The sequence below is a fragment of the Pseudopipra pipra genome, chromosome Z (genome assembly GCF_036250125.1).
Source record: "Pseudopipra pipra isolate bDixPip1 chromosome Z, bDixPip1.hap1, whole genome shotgun sequence".
Classification (NCBI taxonomy): Eukaryota; Metazoa; Chordata; class Aves; order Passeriformes; family Pipridae; genus Pseudopipra; species Pseudopipra pipra.
This window is the reverse complement of record NC_087581.1, coordinates 68,257,765-68,280,431: the sequence shown is the minus strand read 5'-3', so window position 1 is coordinate 68,280,431 and position 22,667 is coordinate 68,257,765. Positions and strand designations below refer to the sequence as shown.

Sequence of the window (22,667 nt, the reverse complement as noted above, 5' to 3'; positions counted from 1 at the left end):
TAAAAATTTCTGTTGTTGACAAACTGCAGGGATCACCAGGTTGCTGGGGACATTCTAGGCTGGTAGCTTTATTAATAGGAAATATTAAAAGTGAACGTGATTTTACTAGAAGCAGTGGGAAGTACATGTTAGTTACAGTGACTCAGGTTACCCTTTTTCTACATGGGGTTTTCTAGACACTGCTCTTTTGATTTCCTCTGTCTGTTAAATTCTCAGCCAAAAAACCTGTCTGTTCCAGGTCTTTCAGATCTATTCCTCTCAGATACTGAAAGCTTGATGGTGAAGGCAGAGGGGAGTAAATTACTGTTTATGCCATTGGAAATGCAAATAACTGCTCATTTAAAGTAATGTCCAGTGTTATTGAAAAGAACATCTGCTTTATTGCATTTGTGGTCCAGGGTCTAGTTAGAAATATTCTGTGTGGATTTTTGAGTATTCAGATGTACCAGAAGTGACTGTAAGATACTACCAGGCAGCAAAGATCACGCTGTCAGCCTCATCTCAGAGTTGTTGTTCCAGAGGGTTTCTTAGCTTCAGAATTTAAATGGAAGTGGTGGTGGAAGAGATAACGTTGTATATACCAGGGCCCTGCAGGCACCCACAAGCTTTTGCTGCTTTGTGCAGCCTCACCTGGGACCTCTACCCACAACCTCGCTCCATCTGGCCCCAACAGGACAGCAGGCAATAAAAAACAGTCCCAGAAGTGTTTTGTTTTGGTTTTTTTTAAAAACATTTATTGATTAATGCCACATTAGGTAATATTGTATTGCACACAGTTTACAGATCCCCCAATATTTTCATGTGTTTTTCAGGAAAAACACACTAGTCCTATGATTTTATTTTTTTATTAGCTGAGTGGCAACTTCAAGACCAAGAGGTCTGGTTTCTGAGCTTAAGGATAGGATCAGAAGTGTACTTTTAGCAGGCCCCTGGAAAGAAAGAAAAGTAAACTTTAGTCCTTTTAAGTAAGCTTGCAAAGTGCTTTAACAGCTTTTTAGTCTTCAGTGAAGCTGTAGCTACAGCCTTCCTAGAGTACTTCTGAATCACAGTAAAAGGTTAGGATGGGGGGTGCAAAAGCTGCTGTTTGCACTGCTCTGTGTCTGTTGGCAGAGCACTCGGCAGCCTTTCCCAGCTAGACGTGAGCTTTCAGCTTTCATGAGCACCTAGACATGCAAACCAGCTACCTTCCCTCTGCTACAGAGAGCATTATGAGGGGGTGTGGGGCAGGGGTGCCCATCCCACGCCCACAACCTTGGGTGATGCCAGCACCTGCTCTGCAGTGGAGGACTGGCTGGCACAAGGACATGCCGTTCAGAAGGTTTTAGCTGCTCTTCCTTGTCCCACAGTGTGTCCCACACGTGTGCTACTGTGGCATCGGGCCTGGCCAACCTCAAGGATGACTGACCTCAGCATTTTTATATGCCCACAGTGGGGCCCAGGAACTCTGCTTCACTAGGTTCAACACCTCACCTGGCTGGACAAAACCTGTGTGTGTGGCCCAATGCCTCTAAGCTGCACCCTCCCTGTGTATGGTGTATCAGAGGGGTCTCTGTGGAGTCTCTGGGTCCTGCGTCTTCTGTGGAGATAAATCACTGGCAAGGCAGTGATTATGTGAGTGGTGGGCACTCAGCTGCCAACAAATAGGAGTTTCTGCTCCAGCACAGCCCTAAAAAATTATCTGCCTGTCTCATGGGCAGCATTTGAGCTAGATCAGCTCCCATACCTTCAGAAAAACGTTCTCGAAATGAGCTTTGGACACAGTCTGTTTGCATGTCTGTGGCACAACTGCTGACTCCCACTGCCGGTAGGCACAGTCAGAAACACCCAGAGCCCCTCATCGCTGCTGTTGAGACCACCCAGGACACAAATCGTGATGGAGCTAAGAAGAGTGAGGGTGCTCCTTCCTGGGGGCACCTTCTCCTCCTTTCCTGGAGGACATTGTTATCCAAGTGGTCAAGACCAGCATTTCCAAGTGCTGAAGCACAGGGTTGTTACATCCATCCCTGTGCTATCTAATAGAGTAACAAAGCTGATCTTTTGGTAGTGTGCCAGTTTCAGCACACAGGGTTCCTGTGAGGGCAATCTTAAGGCTGCAGAACCAGGCTCTTGCCCTTGCACAGACTTCCCTTTGTAGCTGTTTCTTACCAGATCTAACATTAAAAAAGGGTTGCTTAACGAGTACACCTTAGTTTGCTATGGTTCTGTCACATTAACAGCAAATGCAATCACCTACTCTACAACTCGGTAAGTTCGCTCATTAGCCCACAGTACCTGACTGCAGCACGGGCTGGAACTGGCCAGACATGCAGATTTCTTCCTGCTTCTGGCGCACAATGCGCTGGATGGCCGGGGGGAGGCCGCGGGGGTTGCGTGAGAAGATCAGGGAGTAGCCATCGTCACAGGAGCCGTCCTCCTTCAGGCTGCGGCAGGCGTAGGTGATGGCATAGTTATCGTAGTCGGTGTCAATCACCCAGTAGTTGTCCCCTAAAACACCAGAATGTGCGTGTTGATCACAGTGGAAAAGACAGGGGGGGGGGGGATGCTTCCACAGGGAGACACCTCACTTCAGCACATGGCAGGGATAGCTTCCCAAAGGATCCCTCCCTTGTGCACCTTGAAGTGAAGAACTGGGACAAGCACAGGGAATCTTGAGGCTGTGTTGTTCCCCATGGCGCTCAGTGCGTTTTCACCTTTTGTTTCTTAGGCTAGAAGTATTAGGAGGACTAGGACTTTCTAGGTTTGCAATGACAAAAAAAATCTCTTTTTGTTCCTTGCTCAAGTATGGTGAAGGGAGGGGCACACAGAATAAATTTTGGCCATACAGATTACACTTCCTATACAGGAAGCCTCAGCAAAACATGCCTCCTGCTTTCCAGCCTTGCTCAACTGAGTTCATTTTGGTTGAGTGAGTGTACTTCTTTCTTACTCATTAGCGGGCCAAGTCCTCCACAAGTTCCATAGCTGGATTCCCACAGCTATGGGACACTCAGGCACATAGGATGGGGTTTACACACAGGGTGCATAACTGAGGTTCAGAATGAGCAGTTGCTGCAACGGGAACTTCAGTTAACAGCTCCATTTCTTTGAGTCCAGCTATGTCTGTCTGAGGGAAACTGTGCCTGGCTGCTGAAGGAGAACTGTGCCTGGCTGCTGGAGGGCAAATATGGGTCCACGTGTCTCCTCCAATTAGCTGTGAAGACCTCAAGGATGACTGACCTCAGCATTTTTATATGCCCACAGTGGGGCCCAGGAACTCTGCTTCACTAGGTTCAGCACCTCACCTGGCTGGACAAAACCTGTGTGTGTGGCCCAATGCCTCTAAGCTGCACCCTCCCTGTGTGTGGTGTATCAGAGGGGTCCCTGTGGAGCCTCTGGGTCCTGCCCCTTCTGTGGAGATAAAATACACTGCTTGCATAAAGCATTCCCCCCCCAAAAAAAAAAAAAAATTGGATGTTTGTCTGCACTTAGAGCAATTTGAGCTGAACTGTTTTTCCTGCTCATATGTTGAAATGCACACCTGGGGAGCTATAAGCAATTGGCCAGCATCAGAGGGCTGGAGAAGTTTGCTTACCACCACTGGAGAGGTAGCTGGCCAGTCCCTGGTAGGTCATGTACATTTTTGCTGGAGTGGTTGGGTCAGGTACGGTGTACTGAGCAGCCATGTCAGCACAGATCACCCAGAAACTGCAACGAGATCCATGAGGTTCAGGGTAAAACCTGGCAGCATGTGAGCTCCAAATGGGTGTCCCTCACTCAGGACTTGGGCACAATTGCCTCAGGAATGGGCATGGCCTCTCTTAATGCCAAGTCAGTGTTTGTCGTTAAGTGATGCAAACCTCACACACACTCACACAAACACACACACACATACAGAGTGCATTGCTGCTGTCTGGTTCCCAACTCTGCTGTGTGATTATGCTGTGGCTAGGACAGCACCTCCTGACCCTATGGCTTTTTGCCACCCATACCTGTACAAGCAGACAGCCACCAAGCAAAAATGATGAATGTCATTTCTTGGCTCTCTGCTAGCAGACTGCAGAGTGAGGTGACCTGCATTTGGGCTCATTTGGAGTCATTCACTGTGTCCCCAGGCAGAGGCAGGGAGTCCACTCTCCTCTCTCTAACCCTTCCTAGCACTATTGGCACAGGGATGTCTGTCACAAGCACTGTAATAATTATAGCCCCCCCTTCCAAGCTAGTTAAAAGCCATCACACAGCCTTTGAGACCCTTATAGGTGCCCATTTCTTCCAATGTCCTTTTCTGGTGGGGATCTGTTTGCTTTGAATAGCACCCACGTTTTAGCACAGTTTGTCAAGCATTGCCTGGATTTGTGAAACAGTGGAAAGATCTTCATTCCCTTCCTTGCTCTGGCTGCGCTTCCCCTTTATCCTGCCTTTGCAGAAATAAAATTCCCAGCAGCTCTGAGACCCTGCTTGACTTCTGAAGAGTCCTTTCAGGAATCTTCCCACTTGCACTGTGTGGCCTGTCTGCAAAGCTTCATTTGCCCCTTCCCAAAATCTCCTGGAGTGCTGTGCTGTTAAGACTTACAAGGTTCGTAGCCACCTGCTAGTGCTAGCCTACCAGGAGCCCCAGATTTTCTTTTCTGCTCTCAGAAAGCTATTTAATCCCTTTACATGCCGTAATTCCTTGTAGTAATCATGACCAATGGGCAAAACTCTAAGCTTCTCACCATCTGTCTATTCAGGCATTGCAATGGCATCTCAGAGTTAACCACGTTTTCCTCAGAAATCTGTCTAACACTGTTGAGAGATCTGTGAAAGCAAAGCTCACTTACACCCCTCTCCTTCCCCTGAACCTCTCGGTGAAATGAGAGCTATCCTGCCCTTGCAGCACCCAAGCCTTCGCTAGCTCCTTCACTTGTTGCAATTCATTTACTTAACCACTCCATCATTCAAGATTTGTCTTAATAACTGATTTTATGCAGTAGTTTTGTGATGGATCCAAACCTGAGCCAGGATGAAAAGTAACCCAGAACTCAAAAGTGTCTAAATTCTAGCTTCTAATATCGTGCCTTGGCTGGGCTTCCCTTTTCGATGAAGAAAACCCAGTCATGTTCTATGCTCAGAATAGATCACCATCCGTATCCCCCTCATCTAGTACCTCTTGGCAGCAGCTAGAGCTGAAAGTCAAAAGAGCTCACCCAAAAAGCTTCACTCGGCCTTTGGAAGATGCTGTCATTGTGCCATCTTCCTCCACGGTGTATTCAGCAGAGATGTTGTCCTGAAGGAAAAGGCCCTCTGGATCCTTCTTGGCCAGGGCATACCATTTCCCTGCATACTAACATGAAAGTGTATTAATATCTGAATTAATCACAATGGCCAGATTAGCACAAAAACGATTTTGTGATCATGGTGCCTCTCTGACTCCCCGTTGCCTGGCCTATGGATGAAGTCTGAGTTTGGGTGGGTATGCAGCACACAGGTCCTGCAGTGCTGCCTGGTGAGCCCTTGCCTCCGAGCCAAGAGGAGCAGGTCTATCAGATCTGCACTGCTGTGTGTGTGTACTCGTTGTCAAGTGAGACATTCCTGTCATAGTGACCCCCCACTGAAAGCTTCTCCCATCCTGAGATGCCTGCTGGGAGTCAGGCTGGTTCTTCCCTGTTCCCATTCAGGTGCCTGCTCTTCCATGCCATCAACAATACCAAACTGCAGCCACAAAGACCTCAGCAAGCTAGCTGGAGACATACTTTAGGGCTGCCAGGGGCCACAGTTGATCTCTGACAGTGAAAAGGACCTACCCAGCAAAGCAGAAAGCAGTGACTGTGTGCTCAATGAAAAGGAGAGGGTGTGCTGGGGAGAGTAGCAACAGTGAGAAAAGAAATCAGATCAAGGGGAAGAAAATGTCTATGAAAAAAATGGTTCCCTGGAAATGTACAAGCAGTATCTAGTGAAATGAAAACAAGATCTGAACAGATGACTGACAGATAGAAAGACCCTTAAAAGTTAACATTATTAGTAGAAATACTGAAAAAAAGCAGAAGCTAGCTGTGTTAAATTTGATTCTCCAGTGAACCTAATGAGATCTGTTTGGCAAGTTATGTGCTTAAGCCTGAAACAAGTCTGTAATTCCCAAATACAAGAACCTGAGCAAAAACTTTGACCTTTTAAAACTGAGATGTTCCCAAAGCTCTCCCCAGAAATGGGTCCAGCAAAGCCAATCTTGTATAGAGGGAGTGCTTGCTATATCCCAGCTGCATATGGGAGTGGGATGTTTGCTGAGCATTAGTTAAAACAGGTACTGGCACACTAGTCTGGACCTTTCCAACAGCACAAATGATGTGTTTGAACAAGAGTCAATGTTCAGAATACCAAACTAGTTAAGATTTCAGTTTGCTGTGACTTCCAAAACTGGCTGATGATGGATGCAAGTACCCCAGATCATGTGTTTGAGCTTTGTCTCTGACGTGGATCTAAATTGTTTCATTCTTGGGCCTGCTCAAATCTGAAATCCGTATTGAGTGTCGAGCTAACAGAAAACGACATCTAATAGAGTAACATTCCTTATTTTCAAGGCCCATTTTACCATAATGTTCAGAGGGTTAAACAGTACTGAGAAAAGCAAACTACAGGAACAGCATCTGGGATACAGCATACAAAAGGGGTTAACTTTCTGGTGAAGAACGCCTTTAGACTAACACAACTCATAACCTCAAAAAAAAAAAGGTTCTTCACATATACTGTTGAAGTAACCATAGTTACCCTTTTTGGATCAAAATTGTCTTTCACAGAGAAAGACTCCACTGCGCAGGTCTGAGCTAGGCTATATCCAAGAGTGGAGAAGACCGAGGCCAGGAAAACGTACTGCGCGTATTTCATTCTGCAAGACAAAAGCAAATACAGAGTTTTACTTCATGCAGTAGGTGGGGGTTACAAGTGCTGTGCCTACAGGTGCATTTCCCTCATTTTAAAACTAGTTTCTTTCCAAACTGGGTGCACTACCAACTCCTCCACTGAGAAAGTATGGAGTCGTCGTGGTGCCTGAATTCAGCCAAAACTGAACAGCAATGGCAATTACTTTGCAAGAGTATTTTGCATGCCAGTAGTAGTATTGCAGTTCATGATATTCTTACATTATAAATCTAGCCAGATTATGGATAGGGTTGGTAAGACTTGGTAAAAAATTCAGATGTTTTGAATTTTGTTTTCATGGGAAGGAAAATGCTCTGATGAGCTCTGGTAAAGCACTGTAGGTTGTAAAATACACCTTGGTATTGCCTGCCCTCTGGCCATTCCTTCTCCAAACACAATGAATAATATTAGTTTGCCAAAAGCCTGATCTGTCATTGCAGAACAACCACTAGGTCTCTGTGGCTTTATTTGTCTCCACGGGCATCCCAGTTCATCCATATCCCAGCATAATTCTCAGTCTTTGGAAAGAGAGCATCTTCATGATACATTCTTGCCAAGTATTTGACCCTGAATACCTGTCCTGATGCCAAGATAAAACTGTTGCCTGAAACTTGTTAGCAGCATCCAGGCTGAGCAAACAACCCAAGACCCAAACACCCATGCAACTACTCTGTTCCTAGCTGCTGCTGTGCAAGCTGCACTTCCCTGCTGCAATAGGTGCTAATCTGGTCCACCTCTGCTGAAGAGAGACCTACCTGGATGGGGTGGAGATGTTGGAGATCCTTGAGACCACTCTGCTTCAGTCTTTGGGCTGCAGGTAGCAGGAGAGTTTTGTGTCAATTGCCCTCCAGCTGCCTTTAAATAAGGAGTCTGCAAAGTCACTAATTGGTTATTTTTGCTCTTGTGCCTGAATAAAACACTTAATCTTGGATAATCCATTATGTAAAAACCAACTTTAATCCTCACACTGGTGGGTCTGACTGCTATAGTGATACAAACACATCTTTTACATAATGGAAAAGCTGCCCAGAAAGCTAATAAATCTGCTGATTTAATTGTACTACACCTTTGTCTCATTGAAGTCTTTCTGCTTCAAACACATGTTAGGAGAATAAGCACAGAGCATTAATCAGAGAAACACTTGGACTATACATACTCATCTGCAGAAGCATGTGTTTGAGTTTGACAAGATTCATGGTGTAGATACATAATTAGCTCTTCTGATGCCTGCATCATCAGATTGAGGTGATCCTTGCAAAAGTAGAAAGATGTTATGTACTACCTACAGTGGTGAGGGGACAAAAAAGTGCCAAAATACAAACTTTTGCCTTCATGTATTCACATCAAAATCTCAGAGTCCCCAGTTCTCCTGTGCACTGCAACACTTTTATGCACATTCTTCCCAGCTGATTTTGTAAGCATTTCCAGTTACATAAATACTATAGCTCTCTCCTTCCCTAAATGTTCTTCCTAGGAGCCTTTCATGGGGATACAGTAAAACACAAAAGGATGACAAAGCAGAAATTACTAGAAAAATACTTTTGGCAGCAAACCGTGCCTGTCATTCTCAAGTGCCCAAAGAATTTCCCCAGCTGCAAAGGCTTCTCCTGCACTCCTTCTCCCAGGCTTACCTGGGAGATCTAAGACTTCAGACACTCAACTAGGAGTTGCCATTAACTAACAGTTACTTTTCCCACTGGGCTGCTAGGTGCTGGGGAGCCTTGGACGTCACCACTAGGGAAAACTCTGTAGTTCCCAAGTTCCTGGGAGTCCTGACACTTTTGGTTCCAATCCAGTGATCTGGACATTCAGAGTAAGGCTAAAGCCTTCTGTACGTTTTGGACTTGCTGCAGAGATCCCTTACTGCCGCTTGCCCAGGAATTCCTGAACAGAAGCACTCAACCTTGCCCCATAGCTGGTGTGAACTGTGTTGCTTTCCAGGCACTTTGCACAGGGTTGCCCATTGTCTGGGAAAGGCAGTCCTTGCTTGATACTGGAGGAAACTTTTATTTGGCCTCTATGCAGCTTCCTCTTCCTCTTTAGAGGAAGGCAATTGTACTTTGTTTGCACTATCGTGACTGAACCTTCTCTGTTCTTGCCATCTACGTGTCTTCAGAGGCAACCTGGGCAAGTTCACCAGGGAATGAACTCCTGGTAACTGGGACTGCTTGGCTGCTTAAAGAGTCACATAAAAAGCAACTTCTTAAACTGCATTTCCGGGCTAGATGCAGAAGTGTGCTTTTCCACCCTAACATGGGAATACGACAGAGAACAAACTGGCGTGTTTTCTGTAAATTAGAAGGCTTCCAAATACTTATCACCTCATCTGTTTCCAGCAAAACAGATTGGTTTATGTCCATGTGAGACACAGGTGACACCCGAAGCCATGCTTAGATGACCATTTAATCCCCTGGGGATTAGACGCATGCTAATAATAGCTAATCACAGCACAAGGTTTTGGTTGGTGAGCACAACATCTGTCACTGCATTATTTGCTGTTTGGAGCAAGAAGAAAACAAAATCAAAGTAACCTTCATTTTTTGCAATATTATGGCCATTTGTACTGGGCACGGAAAAAAAAACAACCAAAGGGAAGAATCAAAGCATTGAAACATGTTCCTGGGCTTGTTGAACTTGACAAACATGAAGTGGATTTTATAAAAAAAAAAAAAAGGTGCCCTGCAGGCTTTTGTCATCAAAGAACACATCCAAGAGCCTATTCCAGACCTGCTCATCAAAACTGGCTGTTTTTAAATAGAAGTGGCCTGACCATTCAGTGTACTGAACTCAGCACACTAGTAACTGGTAGTTTTAATGGCCTGCAGTAAAACAGGTATGCAGATGAGGTGATTAATCTTATCTTCTTCCCTATCCTGTGAGATACAGCAGCAGTTTTGGATTTCTGAGCCGTACCAGGGTCCCCCTCCTTCTGCTTTACTATTGGAAAAAGCACTGGGAATTACTGCAATTGCACTGCCATCTCAGGTTTAGCAACATATGTTGCTAGCTCAGCAGCCGATGGCACAGTATGAGCTCTCTAAATAGCCTCCTGCATCAGGCATGAAGTTCACTGCTCTCCAGCAGGTGATCAAGTTGTGTGCTTCTTTGCCATGGAACTGGAGAACAACTACATGTACATGCATTCTAAGTCTCCCTTGACAGCTATTGCAGTGGCCATCACACCATAAGTCATCAGGGTTTCATGCTCTAGCTTTAGACCTAGTTCATGCTTGCAACAAGTTAGAGCCTATAGACTTATTCCTGCATTTTTGGTGTTAAGCTGCTTCTGTTGCATGAACAGAAAAGGAAACAGATTATTACATGCATGATCTATATGTCCAGGGATATTCACATACTCTCCGTGCCTCTTGTTTCTGGAAGGCGTCCTGGGAATAACACAAGGGATTAAATTAACTCTGGTCTGTTACCTCACTGCTGTCTGAAGGGAACAACTTCCTTTCTCCTACCTTACCCCAGGGAAAGAATCAGATCAAGCCATAGAGATACCCCACAGTGTACCTTCAAGTGTAGAGACCTTGCCTTCAGAGAGCAGAACTCCTTTCGTGTTTGCAGATGTCACCCCTCCTGTCCACTTTGAAATGGCAGAATCTCTAGGCTTCTTGTGCTGAAAGGGATGATCTCTACCCTCCAGGAACTGGCAGCTTGGCATGAAAAAGGCAAATATGGTATCTTTAAACAAATGTTGCAACTAAAATGAATAAACCTGCCAATGTCTGCAAATGGATCAGTTCAGTAGTCATAAATACCAGATATGTATAGAGATAAGTCAACAGTATGCCAATAGTAAACACTAGAAAACAACAACCAAAATGTTCACCTTCTTATCGGATGGCCAAAAAAAGGTCTCTTTTTGATGAGACTGCCTCGGGCCTGAATGGTCTTTTGGTAGAGGTTAGCAACAGGCCATTTGGGGAAACTGTCATGCATTGGAAAGTGAAATCCAGCAGCTCACTGATCAAGCTGCAACCATCATCTGTACAGTTGTGCAGAAACCAGTTGATGACAAAAAAACCTGATATGCCTCTTTGGCCAGTAGCTCATTGTGTGTTAAAATCCCACTGCAGGAGAGATTTTAGCCAGCTCTGCCTTCACTCTGTTCTACCAAGGCAGCCAGATGCTGAAGGATATGGGAGAGTGGGTGGTACTTAACTTTTCTGTCAAGGCCTTGCCAGTGGCTCTGAGAAAGCCATTCACTCCAGCCTGACTGCCCACCGTGGCAGAGGAGCTGAGGTTCTTTGACTCCTCTGTGCCTTGAGCAGGCCCTTGTTTTTGCTTGAGAACAGGGGACATGTGTGTGTCTTTGTCTGGGATGTGTCACGTGCACGGGAGTACATGAGCCCTGCTCTGCCAGTTGACAGTCAACACATTTACTGGGAATTACACTATCATACTTCAGGAAAGAAAGGTGCCTGTCAGTTCCTGGCATTTAAAACTGTGGGGTATTTGAATGTCTCCTTGAAAGTCATACAGCAGTGATTTACGGTTCCTTTTTAATCTAATGATGTAACACACCCAAGAACATTACCCTTGAATGACAGAGGAACAAACCTCAAACAATTTCCTCGTCATCTGTGTTGCATTACTCTCTTCATTGGAAAAGATCAGCACTTCCCAGCAGAAGTCACAGAAAATGAAAACCTCTACACCCACAGCCTTCGTGTGGTGTCCCACTGTGGGGAAGCCTTATTTCTGCTGCCTCCCACCCTGATGAAGGAGTGGAGCAGACTATCACTGTCCTCTCGGTCCTCAGCAGATCTGGAAGTGGGATGTGTGTTCTCCAGCAATGCACACACAAGCATGTGACACTGCAGTGAAGCAGCCCATATGCTGCTGTAAAAAGAGACCATATGTCAGTATGTTGCAGAACAGTAAATGCTGCCTCCAGATTATTGCACCAGATTACTCCAATGGGATATATACAGCTTCTTACATAGCACGCATCCCAAAGTGCTTTACAAAAGTGATACTGCTGGCACAGAGCTTGAGTAGCTATGGATAAGCCAGGATGTCCATGCCAGCCCCGATGATGGATTTAAAAGCTAAAACCAGAAGCACAAATTACAAAAGCCAAGGAAATCTGTATGTGCACGCAGTCAAAAGCCATTAGCTGGGCACATGGCCCTAGTAGGCATTAGAGGACACAGCTTCCACCTGCAACAGAAGGTGCAAGGAGGGAAGGTTTAGGTCAGAGCACCTCTCTGCGTTCCAAGAGGATGGAAGGTGTGAACACCAGGCTGATCAGTGAGTGACAGAGCTAGATAATAAACAAAGGCTTTCACATACAACTGCATTTCAGCTTTCAATCTCTGCACCTTCTACAGGAGAAATGGATGGAACTATGTAGCTTCAGAAAAGAGAAACAAACTGTGAGGGTTTTTTTCAGCTGTCAAAGATGATAAAATTATTTTTCAGTAATGGAGGATTTTCTTGTTTGTTTTATGCTTTAAACAGCTCATCTTTGAAGCTGCAAGATCTTAAATAGTGTAAATCTTCTCTAGGTAGGAAACTTCACTGTTTTCACCATGTCATGCTTCTTATACATATAAAAATTATTTATTTTACTGAAGATCTCAGAGGTCCCAGTCAACTCTGAGAGTCCCACAGTGTTACTACCTCTGTAAACTTACAACCAGAAAACACTTGACCTGAAGACTAAGTTTACATCTGCTTCAGACTGAACAACAAGCTGGAAACACTGAAAATTGCAATGTTGCCTCAAAGAGATAGTTACTAATGCCCATTAAAAATACCACCTGCAGCAACCTCTACTGCAGGAAATGAACACTAAACATCCCTCTGCCCACACGGGGAGAAGGAAGAGGAGACAGGCCACACTGTGCCCAGACATCATCAAAACCTCTGCAGGACTCACTGCAGTTCTGTGCCTGCAGCCCCAGCACGGGGAGCTGTGGCCACTCCTGTAAAACACCTGTATGACCAACCCTCCTGCTGGTCTGTGGAATACGAGCACTTGTTTCTTTTTTGCTGCAGCCTTGTACCTGCCAGCGTTGACCCCCCTTCATACTGCACTGAGACTACACAGGCACTCCCAGATTCTTCTTGTGATTTTTTGGCTTGACTTGTTGCTACCCATGGTGGCTAAGCTTGTTTATACTCCTCTGGTTCCACAGCTTTTTACCGACTCAGTAGCCCTTTTTTTCTTCCCCATTACTTTATCATCTCCCTGCTCTTTCATTATTCTTGAAGCTAGAGTCAGTTTCTCTGCTCCCCTTCTTTTCTACTAAACAATCCTGCTCTCTGTATTATTTTTCCCCCCACATTGCGGCCACGTTTCCCAAAAATCACTTCATTATCTGGGATGCTCTCCTCTGCAAATCTTTCCTTAGAGCCTCCTCTCTCCTCTTCATTGCTTCTTCCTGGCACTGCATGAGCAAATCCACTTTTGAGTACACCTCTATTTTGTTAATAGTATTCTTTCTAAAAGTTTCTTGTGTCCTACAATTGTGTTTTTCTTAATTCCATGCCCAAATTCCATTTTGGGAAGATGGTTGTGCAAGGAGTGCACACAGTTTAGTCTGGGAAGGGTTTAATGATCTTTTTTGTTCTTGAGCTTCACAAGACATTTGATGAACGAGGTAATCTTCTTATTCAAGGTTCAGTGATTCGTGCTAAGATCTTTGGATACAGTCTGCCAATTGAAACATAATAAACTCTCATAGACTTATTTCAGAAATTGCCACTGCTACTGTATTGTAATATTTTAACTGTGCCATCTCACCATAAAATTAAGGGAATCTGTGCATATTTACCATGTATACAGGGAGGATAAGGTCAAAAAGCCACATCAGGTCTGTGGTGTCTTAATGAAGGCTTAGGCATATTTCCAGTCTTCTGGCAAGACAAAGATAAGTTTCCTCATAAGTGTCTCTCAAAAAAGTACCAATCAGACTTGCCAAATCCCAAACTGACCTGTGAGCTAGAGTGCAAGAGAAGGGCTGCCACTTTCAGAAATCCACCTCCTTTCTGTGAGGACCACTCAGATGTAAATCTCTGACTGATTCCTGCAATTCACCAATGCAACATATAAATTAGTATGCTAATTTTGGGGTAATTTTCCAAAAGAATTGATAAGATGAGGGCTGATATTCCTTTGTCATGACAAAATGGAGTCAACATTCTGGCCAAAATGCAAGCACATTGCTCACCCCTTGCAACTGAACTGGCAGCAGCACATTTTCCCCTCTACACAGTAGTGCATGGGATTTTTACTTTATTACAAATATTTATTGATCCTGCTACAATTCAGATATCAGCTGTCCCTCCAGCAAGGAAACACAGCTCTAGCATAACCAGCTGCTACTCAAGCTGCATTTCCTGCAGACCTGGAGTTGTCACTAATCCATGCTCCTGTGCTCTGCTGCTGCATTTCTGTGTGGCAGCCAGGTTGCATTAAAACAAGTATGTGTTTCCAGCTGTGCTCATGCACACACCCTGGCTGACACACATCCCCACTGCTGCTGTCCTGTACCTCTGTCGGCTCCTGCCAGCTCCAGGGGCAGGGCTCAGAGCTTGCCCAGTCTGGGCTGGAGGAGGTTCTCCAGCCCCTGAGGTCCTGATGAAGGGTAGCATTGCCCCTTGCTCCCCCAGATTGGTGCCATCCCCAGACTTGCTAAGGTGCCCTCTGCCCCAGTCCAGCTCCAGCCAGACTGACCATGTGTGTTGACAGTGGGTGGCAGTCTCTCACCCACTGGTGGCTGCACTACCTGGCACTGCAGGCAGGAGTGTGGCACAGCAGTGTCTGGGACAAGGGGCAAGATCCCAGGAGGCAGGGTCATGCTGTGGTGCCATCTAAAGGTCCTTGGACAGCCACAGAGGGGAAGGAAAGGGGGAGGATGCTGAGCGAAGACTGTAGGTTTTGCACACTAGCCCTCTGTGGAGCAAGAGACAATCCACGTGCAGCTGGGGGAGCAACCAGACCCTGGGGAGTAGAAGAAGACCCTGGCCCAGGAGAGGCAAGGGACATGACTGATCCTCGCTGGGCTCCCATAGCTCCAGGCAGGAAAGCTAACTCTTGTGTACAAGCAGGTGGCATGAGAATATTACATGGTAAATCAGATAAGCTGCAATCTCGTTATGCGGCAACGGATGAGGGGGTCAGAAAGGTTTGAGTATAGCTGTCAATACAGTATCCTGTAAGGATAGTGTCTAATCAAATTAGTCACTTGCAGCTCCTCTCCCCACAGCCTCTTGGTTAGGAGGAAAACAATGTTCCCAGGAAGGAGAGGCACAAAGCATCTTGAGCCCTGACATCCTCAGCACTTGCCTTCCCTCTTTCTGCTTTGCAGGCACTGTGCACTGTCTGCGCCCACTGCTTTGGACACAGTCCCATAAGTGGTCCTAACAGTGCTGCTTTTCCTGGAAGGTACGTTTTGCACCGGATGATTCTACTCCACAGTTGGAGTCTCCAGTAGTGTCCCTCCTAGGACTGGGGAGAGACTGTCATATGAGTTGTTGGGAGGAGAGGAATTTTATTCCCAGGAACTTGAGCTCATTTTCCCAGCTGCCAGCCAAGCCTTCAGGGCAGCTTAAACACTTGAGGTTTTCATTTGAAACACTGTTTAAGTGACGTCCACCGACACCCCACAAAGTAGAGGTCCTATGCCAACTTTGCAATTCAGGTTTAAAGCTATTAAAAACAAATTTGTGCAACCACACGTGTTCAGATATTATTATGCTGCGTGACAGTCTAGTGCAAGTTTCCTAAAATAGCATCCTCATCCTCCTCCAAAATCCTCCATTGTCTGCCTAAGTCCATTCAAAGAACATTATCCTATTGCAAGCTTAGATTGTATCCACTTCAGTTACCAATGTTATGCCAGCGAAGGCTTTCATGGTGCCACTTGAGTATCCCTGAAGGCCTAGGGAAGGAATACCTGAAGCCTTTGCACCATGCTTTGAATTCTGGGTACATCAGCCCACCACCCTTCTCCAAGGGGGTTTCTGTGGCACTGCTGGCTCCATTTTCAAAGGTGATTTAGATTTCCACCTGCCATTCCTACATGGTTTCAACTACACTGCACTTGCACAGCCCTGGCTTAGCCTAACAAATGTTGCATCAGTTTCTCCACCTCTGCAGCTAGAAAATTCAGTGCTTTAGGACCTTCATTCTTTCCCCTTTTTAGGAGGAAACCTTGTTAAGTTTCAAACCCTGAGTGCAGAAGCAGGAACTGAGTTTGGATCTTTCACATTTTGGGCCTGGAGTATTGCTGTTGGACACTGCTTGTTTTTCTTATAAATGTTTTGAAACAAAAACATTTATCTTGAACGAAACATAACCTTTCATACCAAACAAAGTGTGAATATCTGGAGGGTTTGGATCCAAAAGATACAAAAGTTCACCCATTTGCAATTTTTCGGCTCCCAAATGACAGCCAAAAAGCATATACAGCAGTTTGCATACCTCTTAGTGCATCCACAAAACCTTTTTATGTCAAGAAAACACCACATGTCGCAAAGCCAAAAGGACCTTCTGTTCAGATACAGGGCATCCTGAGCATGTCCTCTAACTGTATAGCTGTGTCCTGTGATAGCTATTTCATAGATGGTCTGATTCATGGACATCGAAACGTTTCTGAGAAGTGGCTATGAGCTCCCTGGAGACCTTCTCTCCTTACGCAAATATGACCTGGCACAAGGAGGTTCCAATAGATCCTAAAAAGTGCCAAGCTACAGTATGCTGAACTGTAAGAGGAGCTACACTTCACTTCAGACTTTTTTCAAAAACCCAGTGGCAGAAAAATTAGTTTTCCTCCAGTTTTAAGAAATTGTTCGTCTGTATGAATTCCAGCTGGCTCTATCACTACATGTGCATCTCTTCTGACTAAAAGTGTTTGCTGAAGAAAAGGATGCATCTCTGTTTCTAGGGATACCTAAGATTGGGTAAGAGCAATCTCTTCCCACTGTTTTGGAAGCCTTTTCTGTGCAGGTCTAAAATCTACTGTATTGACACGATTATGGAGAACAGACTGATCCCTTTTTCTTAGCAGTAGCATTTAATAGAGTTGGAGATTGTTTTGTTTAGAAAAGAGACATGAGAAACCTCAGTCTTTCCTCAGAGGTCACATTTTCCCACTGTATTCCACATGAGACATCTGTTCAGTACAACTTGGCATAATCTGTTATGCAATAGAAGGTTCATCCTAATGGATGTACACCTCCTTCTGCCTGGTAGCCTTGACACATGTGCGGTCTCTGTTAAGCCCAGACAGTGACTCATCCCCATGAATTCACCAGGTGACTGTTCTCCACCTGAATAGGACTTTCCATACACCCTTGGTGAGGTCTAGTGCTCTAGTCCTGAGCACATCTGTCTGCAACTTAGTTTTAAGATGGTGCTAAAACACACTTACAGACACCTGACCGTGGCTTGCTCACCGACTCAATGTTTTTCCACCCATCAGTGGAAATAATGAGATGCCCTACATCTATGAGAGCCTCCACAGAGAAGCCTACTCAAGAAGTTCTGAATGTCTTTAGTGAGCTACTAACAACAGCTCTTCATCTCTCAAATATATTTGCTGCCGCCTTTTAACTACTTCATCTAAGCTTTCACCTGAAGAGAGTATCTTGTGTGTCATTTCCTCATCAGTCAAGAGCTGTGGCAGTCACTACTTTCTTTTTGTCTCAAGACTTACAGAGGAAATTATGATGTATGACACAGATTGCTCTTGACAAAATCACATTGGATGTTACTTGTCTCCTCTATTTATGTACAGACACACATTTGTTCCTGTATTTCTTAGAAGCCAAATTTAAAATGGTCTGCTGTGAAATTCTCCAGTTCTTTCTTCTTCCTATTTTGCAGAAAGAATCATTGCATTTACCTTTTCCCAGCATTTCAAATCCTCAGAAGATCCTCCATTAATTGTCAGAAAAACTCATTAACATTTTAGAGGTTATTTCACACAACATTCTAAAAACTCCAGCTCTTCAATGCTTTCCCTAATATTCCTGCTCTTCCCTATATGAGAAACAGAAAGTGTTTATTGCTCTTCATGTTCCTAATGTAACCTTATATTCAATTTGACTTTTCTTACTTTCCATTTTTAGTTGTTCACTGTATTTTTTACACATCTTCAATAATTTCACCGTGCTTATACACTTTCTGTCTGGTTTTCTCTTCCTTAAGATTAACAAGGACACATAATTTACAAAATGGCCTGTTTTTTTCCAGTTTGAAACTTTCCTTTCATGGTCTCGCTCACCTAAACTGTCTCTCACCTTCATTTTTCAGGCAATTCTTTCCCTTGCTTTCAGTCAAAACCAAAGAAAACTCCCTCTTGCTCTTTCTGCCAGCCTTTGTGGCCAGAAAACTGCTGTGACGCGTGAAACCTGGCTTAACAACCTGCAACCTGAAACACTGCCATCCCTACAGATGTCTGAAAATTAAAATTCCACATTGCCACCGAGTTCTGTGCTTGGGACAGTCCTGTCTATTGCTCAGGAAAAGGTTTCACCCATCCCCGTTCCGGAGATCTGGAGCAGTCACACACCATGCCAGCTCTGAGTAGGTCCTTGTACCTCTTTTGGAACATGGTTTTTGGAGGCAGTGTATGTGGCCCTGGCACACATCACCTCCTTCAAGTCTTCTTGAGCAGTAGTTCTATTTTAGTATCCTGGCTACAAGAATTACCAGAACAAGTCACCTTCCTCCCAGGTATCCACATTCACATTCGGGCTGGATTGAACCACTCCTGGCAGTAGTGACAACACTCTCAGAGAGGGCACAGCCTGGGCCCTTACTCCTTCAGCAGGTTACTCTTGTTTATTTTCCAGCAATGTGGTGGATGGGACTTACTCTTGTTTGCCAGTAGTGAAAACTCCTGTGCATTAATTCCTCTGAAAGGTGATGGCCTCTGAGGCATTTTGCCTCCCAGCATCACATTTGTCCTCACCTGCTGTTTGCACAGCATGGTGGTTTCACTGATGTGAAACAACTTATGTTTCTCACAGCCATAATTCTCACCCTTTCTCTCCACTGATAGCGATGAGGAAAATTTTTCTACCTTCCTGGTTTGCTTGGGGTTTGTTTGGTGTTTGTTTTTTTGTTTGTTTATGTTGCCTTCAAGGCTTCCCATGTTTTCTTAGAGTGTTTCAATCCAGTAATCCCAAATGGAAGTTCTCCTTCCTGAAAGGACCCACTAAGAGGCGTATTTTCCTGTCCAGGTTTTTACTAGCAAGATGAAAAGGCCATAGTCCTTGTAAATTCAATTCAAAACCTGGACTAAAGCACTCAGGATTGGTGCTTTTGTTAGAGAAGAGCCCTTAGACTAGCCGTCCAAGAGTCATGAAATTGTAGAGAGAGTCCTGAAAGAGCAGCGTTACCTCACTATTTTTGTTCTGGCCACTGTGTTCTTTTGCGAAGGACGCACTTCCTACTCCTGCTAGGAGCTAGGAGAGCAGGAATAATAAGATGCTCACCTTGTTAGCCAAGGATTAGGCCCAAGCAGTATATATTTAATTAGACTTTAAAGAGCTTATTTCAATGTTAGGAGATGCAGTTCTTCCCTGTTGCTGCTGCCTCAATATAATTGTTTCAGTAAGTGTTCTGCTTATCAAGAGAAAGGAGAGTGGTTTTGGATATTGCAGGTACTCAGTGTTTGTTTGCAGTTAGATTAAGAAGCGGAAAGTTGACTCAAAGCTCTTGTAGAGGTCATCTAATCTCTTTGTTTGAGAAGATCTGTCCTCTCACAGACTCACCTTCGGCACTATAAAGGAATACATCTTCCTGATGACAAGCTCTCTTTGCAGTGATACTTCACCCTTAGTCATTCTAGAAGCAGCATCTTCTACTACAAAAGCTTAGGAACTACATGAGAAATTAGAGTGCTGCTTGAAACGACCACGTCTTCCGCAAGATCCAGGGCATTCACAATGAGCATTAGTCAAGACGACGTGGAGAAGTTTCTTGATGGTAACCCTGCTTTTGCCAAGCAGTACTTTGAGAAGAAACTGAAAACAGAGTCATGGGATAACAATGAGAGCGAAATACTTTTCGAGTTGATCCAAGACATGCAAGAAAGCATCAACATGGAGAAAGTTGTTTTCAAGACCTTGAGAAGAATCAGGTCCCTTATTCATGCTGACCGCTGTAGTCTTTTCATGTACAGGCAGAGAAATGGCACACCTGAACTGGCAACAAGGCTTTTCAACATCCAAGAGGGAAGTACTCTGGAGGAATGTCTGGTGTCCCCAGACTGCGAGATTGTCTATCCATTGGACATAGGCATTGTGGGCTATGTTGCGCAGACAAAGAAAACCATGAACATCAAGGATGTCCATGAGGTATGTTTGCCATTTATTCATTTACTGGGTAGAAGAGAGGCTCACATGCTTACTAGTGCAAAGGGGTCAAGAGGTAGCAGTGCATCTCAGTGCTTGGCCAAAGGTCTTGTGGTGTAATAGCTGTGTACTGGAAACAAAAGCACCAGCAGCAAGTCTTCAAGTTGCTTTCAATTTCATTTGTAGAATGAGGTGAAGCTAAGCACATTAATTACGCTGGGTCTTAGTGCCTGGAAACAAGTGCGCTGCCACACCTGGCCTGTCAAATTAAAAAAAAAATAAAAGTCACACGTAGTCCAGCAGAGGAGAGTGAGGAAGTCAGATCTGCTCTGAATGCACATGGAATTTTTCACAGAATTTTATGATCCATTAGTAAGTTGCAAAGAGAGAGAAATCCTTTACAGGAGTACAAAGTGGGTTTTTACGCTAGAGAAAACATTTGAAAATTGTTACTGTCTGATGAAACTTCAGCCAAGGGCATTTAGAGACATTTTTATTAAACAGAGCAAGGGGACCTCAGAACAAGCGTGTTAACTGCAACCTGTGTATGATGGATCTTCATCAGAAGCAGAACAAGACAAGCTTTGACAAAAAAAACTCTTTCAGCAAACATTGTAAACTGGAGGGATCTCAGGAATTTTAATGTTTTATTTTTATGCCTTCGTGACAACATTTACTCCCCATACTTCTGGGTTGAATCACCTTAAACCAGAATGGCAGCAATAACAATCCGCTTGTTCTAATCATAGGTATAAAACTAAAATCCATGTGACCCAAATATGGCATTTGGGATTACTCCATCTATTGTTTGCTAGTTATAGAGAGACCATCTGTTGATCGATTAGTTTGTCGCTCAATACAAGCATATCCAAACACTTTGGCAAAACCTTCCTTGTCTTACACAGAACACAGACACTGATTTGGTCCTGCAGCTTTATTTTTTGACATTTGGGTTGTTTCTGATGTTGGGGGAAGCATCAGAATGTGACAAACTTTTTAAAGCTGTTTGCTTTCTGGTGTTTCTTCAGAAATATGGGAGCATTTCAGTGCTGTGAGCTAAGAGCTGCACTCCGAGTGCTTTCAGACATCACCATAAGACATTCCTTTGAAGGAGACCCAGAGACTCAATGCTTGGTCTATCCCATTTGGCAGAAGGCCCAGCAGTAGGGAAGGTATGGGGAGAAGTACATTAGGGAGAGATTATTCTTCTGGTTCAACCTTCTGAATATGATCAGAGCTGTGTGGCTTTTTCTAACTCAGGTGGAAGAGTTATTCACCTGAGCAGAGAGAAGATCTTGGGTCAGCAGGACCATCCCTGCACTCCCTAATGGCAGGTGATGGAGGTGTCAATAGGACCCCATGCAAGTGAAGTGATGGGCCATCTGCTTTCCCTGTACTGTGCTTTCTCTGCTTTGTTTTCTTTTGTCATGGGGGGCAATGTAATATTGATACAAGGATGAACTGGACAAGTTCCTTTTGAGCTGGCTCCACAGCATGACCTAGCATGCCCCCAGTGGTTTGAATGGCAGTTCCCTCCTGGGTGACTTCCCGGGCAGCCCAGTCCATTGCAGAGCTGTCTGCACATGGCAACCACTACCAAAGTGCTCCTGGGGCAAAAGGGGGTGGATTTCTGCCAGATGCAGGGGAAGATTCCCAGGAAACACACACTAGTGGTGCCAACTCCATCCTCCCTTGGAGTACCTGCCCCACCATCTGCCATCCCGCGCACGAAGGCCCGGCAACATGTGAGGGAACGTCTGGGAGAACAAGGAGTAGATGGCTTCATGGATGCTGCGAGCTGACAACAAGCCTCAGGGTCCAGGCAAAAGCAGAAATAAAATGAGAGTGAGTGAACTTCCCAGTGACTGCACTGGTTCATACACCGTGGCTACGCAGTGCTGCAAGGTATCTGTGTGCATTCACTCCACAGTGCTAACAAGAAGCCGGAGGAAAGGGTGAAGGAGGCACTATGAAGAATGTCATCTATCTGAGGATGATCAGTGGAGAGCCTCCTTGTTCTGACAGTTTGACATGTTAAAGCTTATGGTTAGCAGGATCTCCACAGAAAGTTAGAAGCACACGTTGTAATCTGAAGCCACAGCTTCTCCTCTTGGTACTAGCTTTATCATCCATAGACTGTCCAATTTTCTGTTAATTCATCTCTCTTCCTCAATAATTTTTAAGTAAAACTTTCTTTAGGCAGCTCGCTTTGAGAGGCTGTGCTTCATCTCGGTTTTAAGTCTACGGATATTGTGGAAAATGCTTAATTTGTAAATTTTCTGTTAAACAGTGTGCCCAGTTCAGTCCATTTGTCGATGAGCTCACCAACTATACTACAAAAAACATCCTTGCGACACCCATCTTGAATGGCAAAGATTTGGTTGCTGTCATTGTGGCTATTAACAAACTGAATGGCCCACACTTCACCAGCTCCGATGAAACAGTAAGTGGTCAGTAGCTGAGTTTCTATCAGA

General features: G+C 44.8%; 2 protein-coding genes across 4 annotated transcripts in view; one reads left to right on the top strand and one right to left on the bottom strand.

Moving 5' to 3' along the window:
• Positions 1-704: 704 nt before the first annotated feature.
• On the bottom strand, positions 705-8,789 carry LOC135407279 (purpurin). 3 transcript variants are annotated; one of them, XM_064642183.1, is made up of 6 exons: positions 7,626-7,711; positions 6,721-6,838; positions 5,163-5,299; positions 3,572-3,684; positions 2,272-2,484; positions 705-929 (listed from the first exon to the last, which is right to left on the bottom strand). In XM_064642183.1, the coding sequence occupies exons 2-6, from the start codon at positions 6,835-6,837 to the stop codon at positions 919-921; spliced, it is 591 nt and encodes a 196-aa protein (XP_064498253.1). In that variant the 5' UTR covers position 6,838; positions 7,626-7,711; the 3' UTR covers positions 705-918. The 3 variants fall into 3 exon arrangements, with proteins under 3 accessions (XP_064498253.1, XP_064498254.1, XP_064498252.1); XM_064642184.1 differs by lacking the exon at positions 705-929 and having other exon boundaries at positions 2,258-2,484; positions 7,622-8,789; XM_064642182.1 differs by lacking the exon at positions 705-929 and having other exon boundaries at positions 2,258-2,484.
• A 4,133-nt stretch (positions 8,790-12,922) lies between these two features.
• Positions 12,923-22,667, top strand: part of PDE6B (phosphodiesterase 6B) — a 28,789-nt gene continuing 19,044 nt past the window's right edge. The window contains exons 1-2 of the mRNA XM_064642164.1: positions 12,923-20,196; positions 22,484-22,636. Coding sequence (XP_064498234.1) covers positions 19,786-20,196; positions 22,484-22,636 — 564 coding nt within the window. The 5' untranslated portion in view covers positions 12,923-19,785. The remainder of the gene's footprint in view (positions 20,197-22,483; positions 22,637-22,667) is intronic.

Bases quoted from the DNA above. Each gene is read 5' to 3' on its own strand.
- LOC135407279 (XM_064642184.1), bottom strand. From the start codon at position 7,947: ATGAGACAAAGGTGTAGTACAATTAAATCAGCAGATTTATTAGCTTTC. The intron at 5,300-6,720 runs GTAACTATGGTT...CTTTCATGTTAG, and splicing joins ACAATTTTGATCCAAAAAGG to TATGCAGGGAAATGGTATGC. The intron at 3,685-5,162 runs GTGAGCTCTTTT...ATCTCGTTGCAG, and splicing joins GGCCGAGTGAAGCTTTTTGG to TTTCTGGGTGATCTGTGCTG.